This window comes from Aethalodelphis obliquidens, unplaced genomic scaffold (genome assembly GCF_003676395.1).
Source record: "Aethalodelphis obliquidens isolate GAN/ISIS:26980383/991018 unplaced genomic scaffold, ASM367639v1 scaffold3, whole genome shotgun sequence".
Classification (NCBI taxonomy): Eukaryota; Metazoa; Chordata; class Mammalia; order Artiodactyla; family Delphinidae; genus Aethalodelphis; species Aethalodelphis obliquidens.
In genome coordinates, this window is record NW_020837947.1 from 74,822,184 (window position 1) to 74,841,095 (window position 18,912).

General features: G+C 33.1%; 1 protein-coding gene across 3 annotated transcripts in view; it reads left to right on the forward strand.

The window, feature by feature from the left end:
• PHIP (PHIP subunit of CUL4-Ring ligase complex) overlaps window positions 1-18,912 on the forward strand; it is a 127,424-nt gene that overhangs the window by 56,202 nt on the left and 52,310 nt on the right. For all 3 annotated transcript variants that reach the window (XM_027092035.1, XM_027092037.1, XM_027092042.1), the window contains exons 13-17: window positions 124-277; window positions 710-844; window positions 12,278-12,406; window positions 14,008-14,233; window positions 18,094-18,231. In XM_027092035.1, the coding sequence (XP_026947836.1) occupies window positions 124-277; window positions 710-844; window positions 12,278-12,406; window positions 14,008-14,233; window positions 18,094-18,231 (782 nt within the window). The remainder of the gene's footprint in view (window positions 1-123; window positions 278-709; window positions 845-12,277; window positions 12,407-14,007; window positions 14,234-18,093; window positions 18,232-18,912) is intronic.

Here is an 18,912-nt window from a genome sequence, read left to right on the forward strand (position 1 = left end):
AACAGTAGTTAGTTATCCATGTTAATAAATGTAACCTATAAGAAAATACATTTAGGTTTTTGTCATATTGGTATTTTAATAAATAATATCAGTGTAAACAAATACTGCCTCCATCACTTTCAGCCAAAACCTTCAAGGGATAGAAGATAAAATCACAAAAATGAAAGTAACTATGGTAGCATGGGATCGGCATGACAATACAGTTATAACTGCAGTTAATAACATGACTCTGAAAGTTTGGAATTCTTACACCGGTCAACTAATTCATGTCCTGATGGTGAGGAAAAAAGACTAATTTTTATTTGGTATAAACTGAAGCTGATTGTAGAATAGAATATTTTCATTAAGAAATAAAGTCTTTTGTATTATCTGAGATCTCTTGTTGGCTGGGTAACAGGTCTTTGTGGGAGAATGGAAATAATCTTAAAATGCACTTAAACAGGTTTGCCTTAGAAATATACATCTTGCTATTTTTTTAGTATGTAGGGCTGGATCAGTAAATAATATTCTCAGGTTTCACCAAATGATAGCAAATCCCTGGACAGTGATACTAGCTCAGCTTTGTTATTATACATCAATAAATTTGAAGATTTTTACCACTTTAATAATTCTTAAAACTCATATTTTAGAAATGTTGTCCTGTTGGTGTTTGAGTTTTCTTTTTATCTTTTAATATTTGTAATGCTTTGCCACTTAAAAAATATTTCAGGGTCATGAAGATGAGGTATTTGTTCTTGAGCCACACCCGTTCGATCCAAGAGTTCTCTTTTCTGCTGGTCATGATGGAAACGTGATAGTGTGGGATCTGGCAAGAGGCGTCAAAATTCGATCTTATTTCAATATGGTAATTATCAGTCTCTTCATTTTATGGCTGTTAAAGACCTGGGGAGTTCTTGACACAGGTCCCCTGCATATCACAAAGGAAATCCATTGAAGAAACGGTTCAGACATTGTTTCCACTTTAAGTTTTAAAAAAGAGTTATTATTTATTCCATACTTCTATTGAGATACTAAATTTAAAAGAAAATTGATATGTGTATTTCAATACCTGTATATTGTGATAACTAGTTTAGTTTTTAAAATACTTCTAATAGTGAAACTTTTATGAGAAACTCACAAGTATGAAAAGACAATATAGAGAAGAAAAATGTTTGGAAAACCATGTGAAGAAATTATAAATAAATATTTATATTGTGTTATTGTATTTCGTCAGCAGTCCTCCAGTGCAACAGAATTTGCTTCAAATATATCCATTTTAAAATTAAAGCCAAAACAACAGATATTCTTGACTTTTATCAAGTTATGGTACATTAGGTATTTATTTGGGTTAAGCCCTTTTCCCTCCACATTTTGTTTCTTGTATAGATATTTAGCATATTTTGCTGAGTATTTGAATTGCAGTGGTTTAATATCACACACAACTCATGCAGTTTCCACTCCTCTAACTAGTGTATGAAGGCAGAAGCGCTCCGCTCCTCAAATGCTGCTGTTGTGTATCTAGGCATACTTTTTTTGTCTACTTCCTGTATATCAGGGCTGCCTTTCAACAAAGAAAACAAAAAGGAAGGCATGTGTTTCTACTATTTCAGCATTTTTAAATTAAAAATCAATTATAAAAACCTCTAGCAATAAATCATAAAGCAATACAATTAATAGTGTGTGGCCAGAATTATTTTGCAAAAAAAACTATTAGACAAAAAAGTCATTTGTAAAATGTAATGGCTTGTGAAAAATTTCATAAAAGTGACACTACTTGATTGATAATCATAATAAAGTGACTTTTATGTAGTAAGCAAGCAGAATATAAAAGGAATTTTTATTAGTGAAGAAATTAACTTTAGCTGTTGTGGATATGCCTTAGTGTACATAAGGTAAGATACAATTGGTCAAATTCTTATTTTTCTAAAAAGACAGTGTTAATTATTTGGGGTACAAGTGTTAGTGATAGATGGATTTCCTTAGTGATTATTTGTATAGAGAAGAATTTTTAAAAAACGAATCTTTAAATATGCTCGTAAAGAATTTTTTCTTTTCTCCTCCTCTGTCCTTGTGTTTCTGATTTGCTTCTTTTTGGAACATCTCTGCTGAATAAGAAAATAAGTCATATCTCAGTTTGCCTTTATAGCTTCAAAAGAACACAAATTGTGGGCTATACATGTTAGTTTCATATTTTCAAAAGTCATTGATGTATTAGTAGAGTGTTTGGAGGGAAAGTGTTCTCTCATACTTGAATATTGCTTTCACCTTTAAGTTATAAAGGTGAATTTTTCCTCATCAGGTAAGTTGATCACACTAATATTCCACATATTAGTAGATATAAAAATTGCAGCACCTTGAGATTGAAGTGACTTGCTCTTAGACCAATAAAAATTAGTGATATAACCAGGAGTAGAAGTCAGCCATATTATGTTGTATGCTCTTTGAAATTAGGTAAGGAATTAGTTACATTACTGCCTCAAAAAGTATTATTTGCTTAATAAGAGTTTTAGATAAAGCTATTTTCCTGTTCTTTCTATGAATAAGAGAGGGAAAAGCCTCTAAAGGGTGGAAGAAACCAATTTTTGTAATAGTAGAACTGGATGGGTATCTATTGAATCTTCAAACTGAGAAAAACAAAACATAGACTAAAAAGGATTAAAAATATATCTTGCATTTAAAAAGCTGGAACATAAGCTACCCCTCATCACATTAAAATATAGATACTTTAATTTTTTGCATGCTTTTTAATAGCTTCCAAAATTCTTCTACTTCGAAAATACTTAATACCTCATTTGGGTCTCATGAAAACCTTGTAATATAATTAGGGTAGATTTTATTGTTACTGGTTTTATGAATGCAGAAACCGTACAGAGATGAAGTGATTTGCCCTGGTTTACGTAAATCACAAAGCTATCATACGGGCATTTGGGGTTTAAACCCATGATTTTTGTCCCCTGCTAATGTATTCTTAATGCTATCTCTAGTTGTGGTTGGTCATTACATAGCTAATTCCCCAGCTGTGTCCAGTTAGTGATATGTCCAGGGGGGAAATGTTTTCATAGTGATCGTAACTTTGAGTAGATCTTTTGAGATCTTATTATGTAGCTTGATGATTTTTCTGTCTCTTAATTTACAAGTTGCCTAAGTGCCCTACTATTTGCTCTTCACTCCTTTGTTCACTTCATTTTTTTTTTTAATCTATAGGCAGATAGAAGATAAGGCATCCAGCATTGCTATTAAGAAAATAAAAACCATTTGAGGGAGAAGTAGAAGCTTGTGTTCACTGTCTGCTATCATGAATGTTGAGTTTTGGCTATAGTTATAACTATTTGGTTGTGTGTAGCTAATCAGTAAGGTTTTGAGTTACTAAAATAACATAGAAGTTGATGAAGTACAAATTCAATCCATGATATTAGATTGTACTAGTAATCATAAGTTCAATTTAATAAATACCTTTTGATCACCATGTAGAGGGATTCGTTATAGTATCTTGGATGATTTAAAGATGAATAATTCTAGTGGAATATACCCCATTTCTAGACTAGAAATTGTAAAAGTTTACACAAAGTATTGAGATTAAGTAATATTTCATTTGAGTTTTTAGATTGAAGCTTAGAAGTATTGAATAAATTCACTATTACACCTATGGCCAGAAAATAAGGAATGTAAACTGTACCTTTAAAAGAGCAAAAATTCTATATACAAATTCTTAAAAATGCAGGTTTTTATCAAGTGTATTTTGAGAGTACTGCTTTAATATTAGTCTTTTTATGATGATTGAATTTTCTACTTGAAATTTATAATGCTTTGGGAAAAGTAATGAAACCATGTAACAAATAATTATTTTATGTTAATCAGCATTTTACTGCACTTTTCTTACCTATTACAGAAGTTAAAAATCTTTAAAACATTTTTAGAATAAAAAATATATCTTCAGTGGTTTCAAAGGTTGAATGTTTTAAAAGTCCATGTTTGACGTATGGTAATTGCATTTTAATAGATTTATTAATAAAGTTAATAAATTTTAAAATATTTTGAAACATTAACATTTTATTGTAGTATGGCACGTGATATTCATCATTCAGATAAATTTTCTAATTCCTTTTTTCTTTTTCCTGTATCAAGTACAGTTTTTAAAATATTTTAGCACCACCTAAATCTGTAAACAGATTAAAAGATTTAAGATTGAGAGTTGAGATAAAAATATTTAATTTCTTGTATGCTTACATAATCCCCTAATTCATTTCATTTCAAAATCTTATAAATTCTCAACTTGCTGGTGGTGGTGTCTAGACAAACTGATGGGGTTATTTTCCTCATTTTTATTGCTAGCTTTCCTCTTAATAGAGGATCTGAATGATAAAAGCAGTTGGGGGTGGGTGCTGGGTTTGTTTTTGTTACTTGTAAGAAGTGTATGATGATATGGTATAACTCAGGGTATCAAATGGGATAGACAATACATGCTCCTTGCACTCCCCTGCCCCTCTGTTGTTTCATCTTTAACTAAAAATAAAATAATGTAAACTTCTAAAAGCATTTGTTGGAAAAGCATAATATGTAATGTGGAAGGCTCGAGCCTTTCTTTCCTCTTTTTTAATGAACCAGAGAAAGAAGCTAAAGAGAATATTGTAGAGAACGTTGTGAACATAAGATAACTTTATTCTTTAAAAAACCTAAATTCTAGGCCTTAAGCTATACTTACTTACATTCGTCTACTAACTGTCAATTATTCATGTTTCAGCTGAATAGATCCTATATAGCTTGAGTATTCAGGGCAAAAGTTGAGTATTTTGGGATATTTTATTGAAGACTGATAGTGTATATTAAGAATATTTCAAACTATTGATGTATAGTTGAGCAAGCCCATGTTCTGTCTTTGGATGTGACAGGAGGCATCTTGTTTTGATAACAGTTGTTCTAAATTCTAGTTAAAAGGCTGTAAACTCCTATTAAATGCTAAGAGGCAGATAAATTATTTCGCAGAATAACTTGAAAATGTGTGCAAACTCTCTGAACTAAAGTTGAGGGTTTTGGTATTATATTCCCCATTCCCCCAAAAGAGGTAGGCAAGTTTAGAAGTTTAATACACCCATAAATGTTCCTAAAATACAAAGTTGTTTTTTATAGCCGTTTTTCCCTTTAAATTTATCATAGTACAGCTAAGTTTTAACTACAAGTTTAATGAAATGAGTATTAACTTAATTTGAAAAGATATGAAAAGTGACTTTGAAATTTCTTAGTACTAGGCCATTTTATTATTAGGTAGAAAATAAAGATGTTTGGAGGGGGATTTGTAGCTTTCCTCATGTCTCTGGCACTTTTGCTTTATCTTTTCTGCTCTCTTTTCTCTATTTCTATTGTTCTAGCTGTGTCTGTCTGTCTGTCTTTCTCTCCATATCGTTCTATTTCTGTAATGTTATTCAAAGCTCTAGTTTGTTGCCTTTTGTCTGGTTTTGATTTTAATTGAAGAGTACAGTGTCTCTGGCTAGAAAGCAATTTTACTGAATTTGATTTTTGCTTTGCTTTTGTTGTTTCATGGGTAAATTCCAAATAACAGTTTTCATTTATTTGATTAAATTTTCCTTATTTTTTATAATTGTTAACCTTTCTTTTACTTGAGATTTTAAAAAAATGTTCCAGTGTCCACTAATCCAGAACAATATATTTCTCCTTGCAACGTTCCAAACAAGCAGAGGCTGCCAATCCACCACTCAGAATTTTTGCACATGCATACTTCTGACATTAACATGTTCTCAGTGTGACCTCTAGTTTAGTTTTGGACAATTGTAGCTGCATGTATCTAGGAAAGGGAGAAAGAAGCTTGAAATAGGTGTATCTCATATCGTGTTCTCTTGTGAATCAAGATTTCAAGACCTTTCTTTCTCTTCCTCTCTCTTCCTCCATCTCTCTTTCTCCTTTCTTTTTCTCCTTCCTTCCCTCTTTTGTTCCTTCCCTTTTATCTCATTACCTATCTATCATCATCTAACAGGATGTCATATACCTGTACTCTGTTTGTTAAAAGGATTTTTCTGATACTTCCATTCTTTGTTTCAGCCTCTCTGCATAAGAAATTACCTTCAATCTTCTGATTATAAACTTCAGTTATTGTCATTTTCTTTCAGGTTTCTGGGGTTCTTTAGATTCTGTCTCTTTCTCATTCTGTATCTTGATATCAAAAACATATCTTAATATTTGTTGCCATGAATGTGAGCTTGTCATACTATATTATATTTGGTGAATTACTTTTTTTTATGTAGTAATTTTGACATGTTCCATGAGTTGCTATCACAAGGATATTTTGAGATTTGATAGTTATAAGGGAAAGTATGTAAAATTACAGAATGTAAACATGCAGGTGAAAACATTTTGATTAGCAGACACTTGAGTGATTTTGTACATAAACACAGAATATGGGAAGAGTAGGACGTGGTCCTTCTTTTGTTTTTGTTTTTAATCCAGCTTGCAGTTAAGTTGGGGAGATAAAATATACCTGAAAAGATAAGTATGGCTAAATAGTTTGAAGTGGTAGTGTGGCATATGAGAAAAGATAATTGGTATATCTAAAAATGTAAGGATAACTTCAGGGTGGATGGTCAGAGGAGGAAGAATTGGAATTATGCCTTGAAAGATAAATAACAGTTGTGTCAGAAGATAATTTTATAAGTAAGAGGAATATTATATAAATAGCCAAATAAGAAATGTTAAGACATGTTCATAGAGTAATTTGGAAAGTTTTTCTGGAATAGACTTTGAAAAATCGGTGATAAAATGAAAAGCATAAATTGAAGTGGCTTGTTGGTGCCCTCAAATTACTTGTAAACATAAAGAATAGCTAACCTAGTGGGGGTTTTGGTGAATTACTTTATTCTAGAAACTTAAGAGAAAAATATTTTGGTTGCCAGTGGTAGTGTTTCAGGTATGAAATTGGATAGGTGGGGGAGATCTGCTTTCATCAGTGAAGTCATGATGAAACATTGTAGCAACAGGTAGTAAATTTGTGAAAGAAAAACATACGTAGGACTTGGTGTTCTGTGATGATAGAAGGATTAGAGCTAGAGAGTGACAGAAAATTTAATAAATGTGTTAAGAGTATTGAGCCTAGGTGATCTTGACAACAGTGATACTCTTAATGGAAATATGAGAGATGTGAAAGAAAACGGATTTTTTTAATATGTTTATTGTGATGTAGTGTTGGACTTTTTGTGGAAATGGACAGCCAGCACTTGGAGATAGACTACTTGGAGAGGCTAGTTGTAGAGAGAAAGAAGTGTAGTCTTCTGTGTAGAAAGATGTCATGGAGATAGAGAGGACAGTGTAGAGGGCTTAAAACTAAACATTTAGAAATACAGTTGACCCTCTAACAACATTGGCTTGAGTTGTGCAGGTCCACTTACATGCGGATTTTTTCAATAGTAAATACTGTAGTACTACCCAGTCCGCGGTTGGTTGAATCCACGGGATGCAGACCGTCGATACAGAGGAACTGCGTATATATGGAGGGCTGGCTATATAGTTATATGTGGATTTTTGACTGTGCAAAGGGTTGGCGCTCCTAACCTCCTTCATCATTTAAGGGTCAACCTTAGTCATGTTTAGCAGAATGGAGAGGAGATTACAATCTCCAGGAAGTGTGTTGGGAAGACACCATGCTATGTCAGAGAGGCCAAAGGAGGAGAATCAGTTTCAAGGAGGACTTGATTAATAGTATTACTTCCCTCAGAGAAATCAGAATATGGGTAAACAAAATGGTGTTAAATTTGAAGATGAGTTATTTATTTTAGTAGTACATTTTTCTTTTGATGAACATTAGAGTTGATTCTTCAGAATCACTTTAATATATCTACTGGTTTTATTAAGTCAGTTACAACAGTTTCCTTTTTTATATAAACTTATTTATCTTGGCACCATTTATTTTAAATAGCTATCTTTAATTCATATGTAATAATGTTACCATTAATTAAAGAATTTTCAATGTTAAAGTAAACATTTATTTAGGAATAATCTTTTAAAGTAACTTGATGACACCTGGACTGTTGGAGTGTGGATAGCTTCCCTTAAGATATATTCTTGGTTTACACTGTTACTATAGTAGTAATTAGAAGGTGACCTAAGCATATTTTAATCATAGGTATGACAATGTCTATCTCCAGTATCTAGGGTACATTCTTAATTAAGTTTATTTTCCCCCAGGTTGATAGCTTTAAAGGTTCTTTATACATAAGACTTTCTAAGGGTAATTCTTAGCATAAATTTAGTTTCTCAGCTCTTTTATTCTTGGAATATGAATCTATCCCATAAAATTATTAGGATATTTTGAAAGGTTCCTAATTTGAAATTGTGGAGTATTTTCTAGGTGAGATACTTACTCCCTTCTAATCAATGGTATATTTTAAAAAATGAATGAGACCCCCAAATTGACTGTGGTCATAGACTTGGAATAATTCCATAAAAGGATGATTCTGCCTAAGAAAGCCAATTTTTTAAGCATCCTGATTTGTGTTGAGTTCCTTTAGGAGTACATACTTCTCATATTCATCTCTGTGTGTTCCTCACAATTGATGTAATTTAGACCCTATAATTTTAGTCTGTATTCTGGTGCTTTTAGCATACCTCATTTTCAGATTGTCCAGTTTTTCCAAAAAAGGCTTCCTGAATATTAGGTGTTAGGATTTTAGAAGTGGGTAGGACTCTAGTGATCATTTAAATGACCTTTATCATTTAGCAGAGATATTAAGTGATTTACCCATTACTAGAGGAGAGGTCTCTTCAGTCTTAGGCGTCAGTCTTCTGTCTCCTTTAATTATTCATCTTTCTATTTCACAAGAATTATATTAGAAGTTGTGGATTGTATTCTGCCTTGAAAAGGGTACTAGTATTCTTCATTAAGTATGACAATTCTGTCATCATCAAAGCTCTTTAATTCATAAGTTTTTGCATTGATTTAATTTTTTCCAAGTTCAGTGTAAACTTCTAAACTAACAAGATTGTGCTGCTCATTTCTTGGAAATATTTCTAGAATTCTTTAGTCAGTATGAGAATTTTCCTACAAAGGAGTCATTATTTTAACTTGTCTGGTCTTTTCATCCCTTACTTTAAAAAACAAAACAAAATAACCTTATCATAGTCACTGAATGTATTTTTCTGTTTTCTTTTAACTCCTATTCTTCTTGAAATTTTTACACTTATTAGTGAATATTACCTCATGGATTTTCTCAGCTTTCCTTACTGTGGTTTAGCAAGTATGAGTTTTATTATGTGGTCTTTGTTTTCATATGTCCCAAATAATGTTTAGCAAGCATACTTGATATTATTAGGGGAATAGTTCATCTAAAATTCACTGATTTTGATAATTTGTTATTATTCATTTCTTTCTGTTTTTAAACTTACTAGAGCATGCTATAAGTACTAGCATAAGTTATGTACAATGTTAAATTTTATGTTGACTTTTTCTATTGAGCATTTAATTTTATGATAGGTTCATATACCTTTTTATTTAAATGTATTTTTAATTGAAGTGTAGTTGATTTATAATATATACGTTCATGTAACTTTAATATGAATAGAAAGGATGTTTTCTTCCTTTTAGTTTTTGAATGTAAACCTCATTGCTTTTTAGTTACACATGCATACTCAAATAGTGCCTTCATTATTAAATTTTTTCTTTAAGAATTCTTAGTCATAAATATTCTGACCCTGGTTTAAGAAGATGAAATCCCTTTCAGAGAGAAGTATTTAACTATTTTTAATGGTTGGCTTAGTTAATTATAGCATAAATCATAAAAATAGCTAGGGTATATTTAGCTGTATAGGAAAGTAAAATATTTTCCTACTTTGATCAACTGGAAAGGCTAGATGGCATTTTGTAGTTAGGGCTGTTTATTATCTGAGGAGCTTTTTCTGAAGATAAATTTGGCATTTTACATAGTAAGGTTATGGGCACCTTTTCTAGTTGGTTTGTAAGTAAAGCAGATCCATTGTCTTCTTTAATAGTTAATCCAAATAATGTAGTTTTGAAATACACTTTCATATTCTCCATATAAAAGTCACTCTGGAGTTATACAGATGGCTTATACCATGAGAATTTGTACCATCCTGCCATACTCACAGTGGCATGTGTTATTGTATAGCAACACAGTGATCTTCAATAGGATTGCTATTTTTTCTTTGCTTTTTTAGAGCTTTAGAAGTTCTGCCTCTCCCAAGTATTCTCTCAGAGATCTTCTACCAACAGTAAATGTGGCAACGTTGGTAGGTAGCATGGGTATAGGGTTGATTAATCCTCACCACCACTCCCCCTCCCCCGCCACCTCCCCAAAAGAAGAATGTAGAGCAAGATGGTCTAAACATTATATAAAGGATACCATGCTTATGAACATCCATCAGACATACTTTGGCATTGCTGAGTCAGACTCTCAGATCTCTTCCTCTGTTCTACCGTATACTTAGAATTGTAAACTTAGAATAGTATTACAGTTCTGGGAGCATTTATTATATTAGATTTATAAAGTAGTTGGGGTTATTTTGTTTTTTTTTTCTCTGCCTTTTGTGAAATTTTGAGTGAATTGAGGTAAATAAAACATCTAACAACACATGGCCAAGACACTTTTAATTCTTTGGTCTTGAGTTTTTTATGTAAAATTCTATATAGAGCTAAACTTTGTTCGTGTGATTAGGTATTATAACAGTTCATGTAACTTTTTATTTCCCTAGACAACACTGAAAAATAGAGATGTGAATCCTGACATTTCGCTTATATTCTTTCGTTTTTGGAAAATACGAAGCTATATAGCTAGTAATGCCCTTAGGTTAATCTAGAGAAGTAGTTCTTTCTTATTTTTGAACAGTTTTAAAGTAGACTTCGAATCAGTTCCCTTTCTCTGTTATCTTATCCTCCAACTTTCTTCACAACCAAGAAATGATCCTGTTTCACTTACTCATTTTCTTGCTTTTATGTTATGTCTTTTAGTGTATTAGACGTTAGATTACTTCACCAGTTTTCTTTCATGTGACTAAATTTTAAGGAAATTTATTCTTATTTCTTTTCCATTATTATCACCGTTCAAAACAGCATTAATAAACACCTGTGTGCTCATTCCTTCTTTTCAACAAGCCAAAGGAAAAATTAGTTTTCTTTTTGAGGTAATCCCATTTGTGGTACTATATAAACTTCTTAGGCAGAGCCCTTTCTTTTAGAACAATATTTTCTCTTTTGACCAAAATGCAAACCTTCCTTGAAAAATCAACTATTCTTCAAAATTTTAATTTCACTTCTGTACTTGGTGAACTGTACATTCATCCCTGTGCCATATTTTTAACACTAAAGAAAGAAAATTACCACTTCTCTCTTTTCCAAGCATTTACTGGGATATTGGGATATTACTAATAAAACCAATTTGTTCTAGATCAGTGGATACCGGAACAGAGAGGAGGTATTTCTTACCTGATAATGTGTGTGTGTTCCGATTCTGCTAATCCAGAAATCCAGTCACATTTGTTGAAAATCATCCTTAGTTGTTATTTGTTAGGGAGTCAACTCCCTATTTTAGTTGTTTTCTGAAATTCAGTCCCTAGTTGTGCTTTAGATAGGGTAGAATTTTTACCTCTTTCAGAACACTGCTAAAGAAGTTTTCAACTGGAACATAGTCTGAAGAAGCACTGAGAGCAAAAAAATTCAGAGTGGTGATTGGCCACCTCTGTTTGATTGACAGGTTGCAGGGAGAAACCCATTCGTTCTGGATTAATGGAACTGGAAAACAGAAAACAATTATCAGGTAAAAAAAACCTTTTCTTTAACCTTTGAAATTCACCATTTAAAAAATGAGTCAGACCATCAAGGGAATTTATTACCAAGAAGAAAAATTTAGTGTCTTGTGAGCAGTGATCTCTGGCTATTACTTCAAGAGTTACCAAAAAATTGCTACAGTTACTCCACATTGTCAGCCTTTGCTGAAAGGGCTTGATTAAATGCAGATGAGATGGACTGTAAGGTGCAATTTCATTTTAAATCCGGGTTACAGACATGAAGCAGAACTATGGGTGGGGGAGAATGGTGGTGTTTTATTTCCTGACTTGTGTCTGGTCTATGGATAAAGATAATACGTTGTTTTTCAAGGCTTTTAATCTGGCACTTTTCATGAATATTCACAAATTTTGTTACTATACTGTGTTTGTTATATCTTCACTTCATTAGGATATATACTTACATATTTTTTATCATAGAATTTTAGTAACAATAGTGACCAGCCAGTTCTTTATCTTTTAATGGCAGTTTTCTGATTGTTGGTTAAATACATTTCAGATTGAAGGCCAAGGACATGGTGCAGTATTTGACTGCAAATGCTCTCCTGATGGGCAGCATTTTGCATGCACAGACTCTCATGGACATCTTTTAATTTTTGGCTTTGGCTCCAGTAGCAAATATGACAAGGTAGAGTACTATGACTGTATATCTACTCCTTATAGTTGTTTGTTTGTTTGTTTTTAAATCCATAGATGTTTAGGGGTTGTATTTTGGGGAGGGAAGTGATAATTTTATATTTCAGAAGAAATAACGTTTTACTTAGCCTGCTAGAAAGGTCTAGATTGCAGTTCTTAGGTTGGGGTATATAAGATGGGTGTTGGAGATGTCCATAGAGGGATTTGTTGAAATTCTGTAAAATGTTTTACTTATATGGAGAATATGCATTTGTCTGCGGTACAATTCTGTGGCTTTTATGTGGTTCTCAAAAAAATGTATGGCCTGGGCTTCCCTGGTGGCGCAGTGGTTGAGAGTCCTCCTGCCGATACAGGGGACATGGGTTCGTGCCCCGGTCCGGGAAGATCCCACATGCCGTGGAGCAGCTTGGCCCATGAGCCATGGCCGCTGAGCCTGCGCGTCCAGAACCTGTGCTCTGCAACGGGAGAGGCCACAGCAGTGAGAGGCCCGTGTACTGCAGCAAAAGAAAAAAAAAAGTAAAAAATGTATGACCTACTGTGATGGTAGTTAATATTTTTAAATATTAAAGGCCCTATCTGAGATTAGTGACTAAAAGATTTAAATTGTTTATCTGTGGTAGAGTTGTTTAAAAGGTTATCATAGTAAAAACTGAAGCGTTCAGGTTTAAGAAATTCCAAAGTAAATGATAAAATTTAAAGTTACAGATGTGTCAGGTATGAGTTCATATTAATAATTTTTATATTCAGAAATTTTAGAGAAAATGCTTATTCTCCTAGAAAATCATGTCGTTAATTTTTTATATTATTATTATATAAACCATGCTTACTGTATACTTACGGATTTTCTTAAATTGTATGAGTGGTTTCATTAAAGAGTTTAATTCAGAGAATAAATTGATTTCTCGTTGCAAAGTGCTAAAACAAATAATTACCATATTTAGTAATTTTAAAGATAAGATAAAGCATGATAGCCCTGGGAAAGTAAAAGTACTGCTGAAAGATTTATGCCTAGATTTAATTTTACCATTTAATTTGAAATTATGTAACTTATTTTTAATTTTTTTTTATGAATACAGTCTCTTTCTATTCCAGGGAAACTTTAAAGCAGCTACTTTTTTTTTTTTTAACATCTTTATTGGAGTATAATTGCTTTACAATGGTGTGTTAGTTTCTGCTTTATAACAAAGTGAATCAGTTATACATATACATATATCCCCATATCTCTTCCCTCTTGCATCTCCCTCCCTCCCACCCGCCCTACCCCACCCCTCTATGTGATCTCCCTGTGCTATGCGGCTGCTTCCCACTAGCTATTTTACATTTGGTAGTGTATGTATGTCCATGCCACTCTCTCACTTTGTCCCAGTTTACCCTTCCCCCACCCTGTATCCTCAAGTCAAAGCAGCTACTTTTCTAATCGTAAAATTTAATGTAGAACATACAAAGATTTATTTACAGTTAATTCAAGAAAATAATATTCTTTTATATTATTGTTTAATACCATGATTTATATTAAAATGTTTGCCTTCCATTAGAAATCTATAATGATAAATTTTTCTTTGTCCATTCTTCTATGGGCCTTTCTTTTTATAGATAGCAGATCAAATGTTCTTTCACAGTGATTATCGGCCCCTTATCCGTGATGCCAACAATTTTGTATTAGATGAACAGACACAGCAAGCACCTCATCTGATGCCGCCGCCTTTTTTGGTTGATGTCGATGGTAACCCTCATCCATCAAGATATCAGAGATTAGTTCCTGGTCGTGAAAATTGCAGGGAGGAGCAACTCATCCCTCAGATGGGGGTAACTTCCTCAGGTAAATGCTCATTTTAATTCCATGCTAAATTTTCCTTTTCCTATTGAAATCTTATAAAATTGATAATTGGGTAGAACTTTGTTTTTAATTGTTTTGAACAGATGAGAAGTAAAATGATTTTTATAATTCTTTAAAGTTCTTTGAATAATGCTTCAGTATTGCAAGACAGTTAAGAAGCATTGGAGGTTTAAAGCAATAATTTTGGTCTATATCTATTTATAACCTTCTGAGGACTAATAGGGTAAGTCTATATTTGGTATGAGATGAGTCAGTTCATTTATTTATTCATTCAGTAACATACATTGTGAATCTCCTCTGTCACTGACACTTGCTAAGCTGTGGCATTCAGCAGTGAACTAAACAAATGCAATCCTTGCTCTCGTGGAGTGAGTTAGATTAGTAAACAGTTATAAACAAATACATAGTTAAAAATTATGAATAATTATTAAAGCAAATAATAGTATGATGTGAGAGAGAGAATAAGACTAGATAGCCTAGGGGACTTCCCTGGTGGTCCAGTGGCTAAGACTCTGCGTTCCCAATGCAGGGGGCTTGGGTTCAATCCCTGGTCAGGGAATTAGATCCCACATGCCACAACTAAGAGTTCGCATGTGGCAACTGAAAGCTCCTGCATGCGACAAACGAAGATCCCATCCTGCATGCCGCAACTAAGACCTGGCACAGCCAAATAAATAAATAAATATTAAAAATAAATAAAAGACTAGATAGCCTGTTCACGTTAACGATTGTTTTAAGAAGTGATCAACTTTTAAAAGTTTAAGAAATTTAAGATAGGAATGAAAAGTGTTGCTGTTTTGGAGGGTGAAGTAATGGAGGGTGAAAGTTGAATTAGTTGAAGAATCGAATGGGAGTTGAAATGGAGACAAGGTCTACAGGCTTCTTCCCTGCTTTTGGCAAGAAGAACAGCACTAATTTATTAAGTGAAAATAAATGGAAGGACTGTAAAGAAAGTTAAACCAGTTTTGCAATTATGAATCTTTGTTATATTTTAGACTAGAAAAATGTTTATGAAAACAGTTTAGGTTCTCAACTAGCATAAATGGACAAAACTTCTAAGTAGATATGAAGGACATTATGGGATGTAATATATAATGAGTTAACTTTTAAATAATGAATTTAGAATCTGTAAGCAGCACAGAAAAATCAATCATCTCTTATTTTCTTAAAGGGTTGGGCATGTGAAATTATAATAAAGAATCTAGAGTATGTGAAACTAAAATGTTTCAGTACGTGGACACAGCATGAACTCAATCCAAGAAAAGGCAGGATTTGAGAAATCTAGGCAGGCATTCAGATTAGAGAATTCACAATTGTTAGAGAAGTCTTGGTCATAGGACTGAAATTAAGATAAATGTCTTCATTCCCTTAGTGGGGAACTGGCAAGAATCAGATCTTTCCCAGGTCTAGTCAGGTACCTAGGCTGGGATTTCAGGCACAGGGAAATAAGAAAAGGACTCATTTATTAAAATATCAGTGCTATTTAATTATCGTGATTATTCTTCCCTTCATTTAACAGTTTTTAAAGGGCTTTCATAAATAACACTCATTTAATCCTTTTATCTGTGGTGTCCCAATTCTAAAAATTGAGAAAATGAAAATTTAACAACATTATGTCTTGTTCAAGTTAAAGTACACGGAATCGTAGGGACTCACATCCAGCTCTGACTCCCAGTCCATTGTTCTTTCTTCCATGCCAAGCTGCCCTTAGAGTAACAAGTGGACTTGATCTTGAAAATGAAATAGACACCAGTTATAGTATTGGGCTACAAGAGAACCCAGAGCAATAATTATGGCTTCACAGTGAGCCACAGAATTTTTAAGTGTTCTAGTAGCTCACAGAATTCAGGGTAAATATCATTTCCTTCGTTATTTTAGACTTGCCAGGTACAAAAATAGAACAAAAGAAAAATACTTTTTGAAAAAATTTTAGCATCATTTCTAATTATGTTTCTATTTTCAAATCTGGATCTGTAGTAAAATTTATTTGGGGAAATAGAGTTAGGTAAACATACATGTTGGATATTGTAATAAGTTGGTTTGAGTGCAGTTTTGTTATATCTACACTGAACAATACACTTTAAATGTTTTCTCAGTTGTAAACTTGAGCTGTGTCAGATTCAAACATGAGATGTTTTCTCACCAGTATACCAGGAAAGAGGCGTCCATAGGCATTTTAATTTTTACCTCTGTTCACTTTTACCACTTTGTAGCTTTGTGACCTTGGTCAAGTTATTTTATCTCATTGAATTTTAGTTTTCTCTTATAAAATGAAATAACCTTATGTGCTTAATACATGTAATTTCCTCTTTTCTTATACCTTCATACTACTACTACTTCATTTCAGAATATACTTTGTATCTTACTAACCCACTCTAAAAGTCTGATCGCATCAAGTCCTTGCTTACATTCCCACACACCCGATATTAATTGCTGTTTTCTCTCCTCTTGTGGCAATGCCTTTCATATATCTCATAACATAACATTTTCTTATTTGTTCAGCAGGATTGAGCATCTTTATATGCCTAGCATTGTTCTAGATTTAGGATTAGAATATTAAGATGGATAAGAAAATTCATGCTTTTGAAGAACTAATAAGTAGTGGGCTTCCTTTCTATATTGGGCTGAGTACTAAGGTATGTACACAGTCAGTCCTCCGTATTCCTGGATTCAGCATCTGTGGAGTCAACCAACCCCGTATAGAAGATATTCGGGAAGAAAACCCCAGAAAGTTCCAAAAAGCTAAACTTGAATTTGCTACTTGCAGGGAACTATTTACATAGCATTTGCTATTACGTAGCATTGTATTAGGTGTTTCAGGGGTAGTCTGGAAAGATTTCACATAGGAAATATGGAGATGCCATTTCTCTTGGTGCTTGAAGGATGTTAGCATTTATCACATTTGTACTTGAAGTGGTCAAAAGCTCCAAAGCATAAAGGTGTATATCCTATTACGAGAGTAAAAGAGTCAGGTAGTCTCATATCACTGGTGTGGGTGAGAATTGATGTTGGAAAAGCAGGATGTGTTAAAATACACCAAGTTCCTCCCTACTTCAGAGCTTTTGTATTAGCTGTTACCTTCTGTCCAGAGTGTATTTCTAGCTCTTCACATGGGTGACTAATTCTTTTTTTTCTTCAAGTCTCACTCAAATGCTTTTCAAAGTGGGCTCTTTTGACTTTTCTGACTCACCATAGGTAGTTCCCATTTCTCTCCTTCCCCATTTTCTCTATCTCATCACCTTCTTTATGTTGACAACATTTTTTCCCAATCTTCATTTGTGTATGGGTTTATCATTCAGTTTCCCCATTAGAATGTTAGCTCCCTGATGGTCAGGGACCGTGATGTATCTTGTTCACCACTGGATCCTCAGTTTCTTGGTGTAGTTCCTAATACATAATGGGCACTCAAGAATTTGTTGAATAAAGCAGTAAAGCTTTTTGAGAAAGTGGGTAATCAGATTTGCCTTTTTTAAAAGAAGATCTAAGATGAAATCCTTCTTTTGCCACTTACTAGATATATGACTTTGAATAGTTATTTTGTTTTTCTTATCTATAAAATAGAATTAATAATACCCATGGGATTGTGGTGTTGTAATGATTATATGAGTACCTGAATCATGGTAAACACTAAGTAAAAGTTATGTCATCATCATTATCGTTATTTTTAATGAAGATTGAAGGGGGCATGTTTCCTTTTTTTTTCTCTCTCTCTTTCCCGTCATTCACAGTTGCTCATTTTAGGTCTTTTACTCAAGCAAAATTAATGTTTAATTATGGACTCAAAGTGAGGTTGGTAAGTAACATGGTTTGAAATATCCTTAGCATTTTTGTGGTTTACATAGGACTGAACCAAGTTTTAAGTCAGCAAGCAAACCAGGAGATCAGCCCACTGGACAGTATGATTCAAAGACTACAACAGGAGCAAGACCTGAGACGTTCTGGTGAAGCAGGTATCAGTAATACCAGCCGTTTAAGTAGAGGTAAGCAGTGATTCTTAAGTGAAATATTTAAAAAATTGAAGCAGTCTAAACCTACAGCAGTAGAGAAGCAATTAAACAAATATGGTAAATCCATTATGTGAAATATTAGGCTGCCAAAATGATCATGGTTTTGAAGAATATTTAATGACCTAAAAAAATATTCTTAATATAAGGTTTCACACTATGGACAATGAGTTTATTAATGTATATATTCTTCCAAATCTCCTATAATAAACATGAATAATTTAGAAAAATGTTAAAAATAAATTTTTTCAATAATTTATGGAATACATTCAAAGCCACATTCTCGAACATCTCACCATCCTTAATGTTGTATATTATTAAACTTTAGAGAAAATTTATGAACCATAAATGTCCTTGGGTTTGTGTCTGTTTTTGCTTCTTATATAGTTTTCCCAAAAATACACAGTGGGCAATTTTTTTTTAAGTAATATTAGGTTTTACATCTTTGGAGCTTAACAGTCCATAGTCATGATTCATTAACTTATCTAGTCAACTGAATAGCCATGTGCTGTTTTCATTAAGCTTTTGCTTGTGGTTTAGCTCCTAATTTGGTGATGTGATTATCTGCCACAGCACTATGAAGTTTCATGTGGAAGACAGTACGGATTTTTTTCCCCCTGGTGTGTTTGTGTGTGTGTGTGTGTTTCCTGTTAGAAA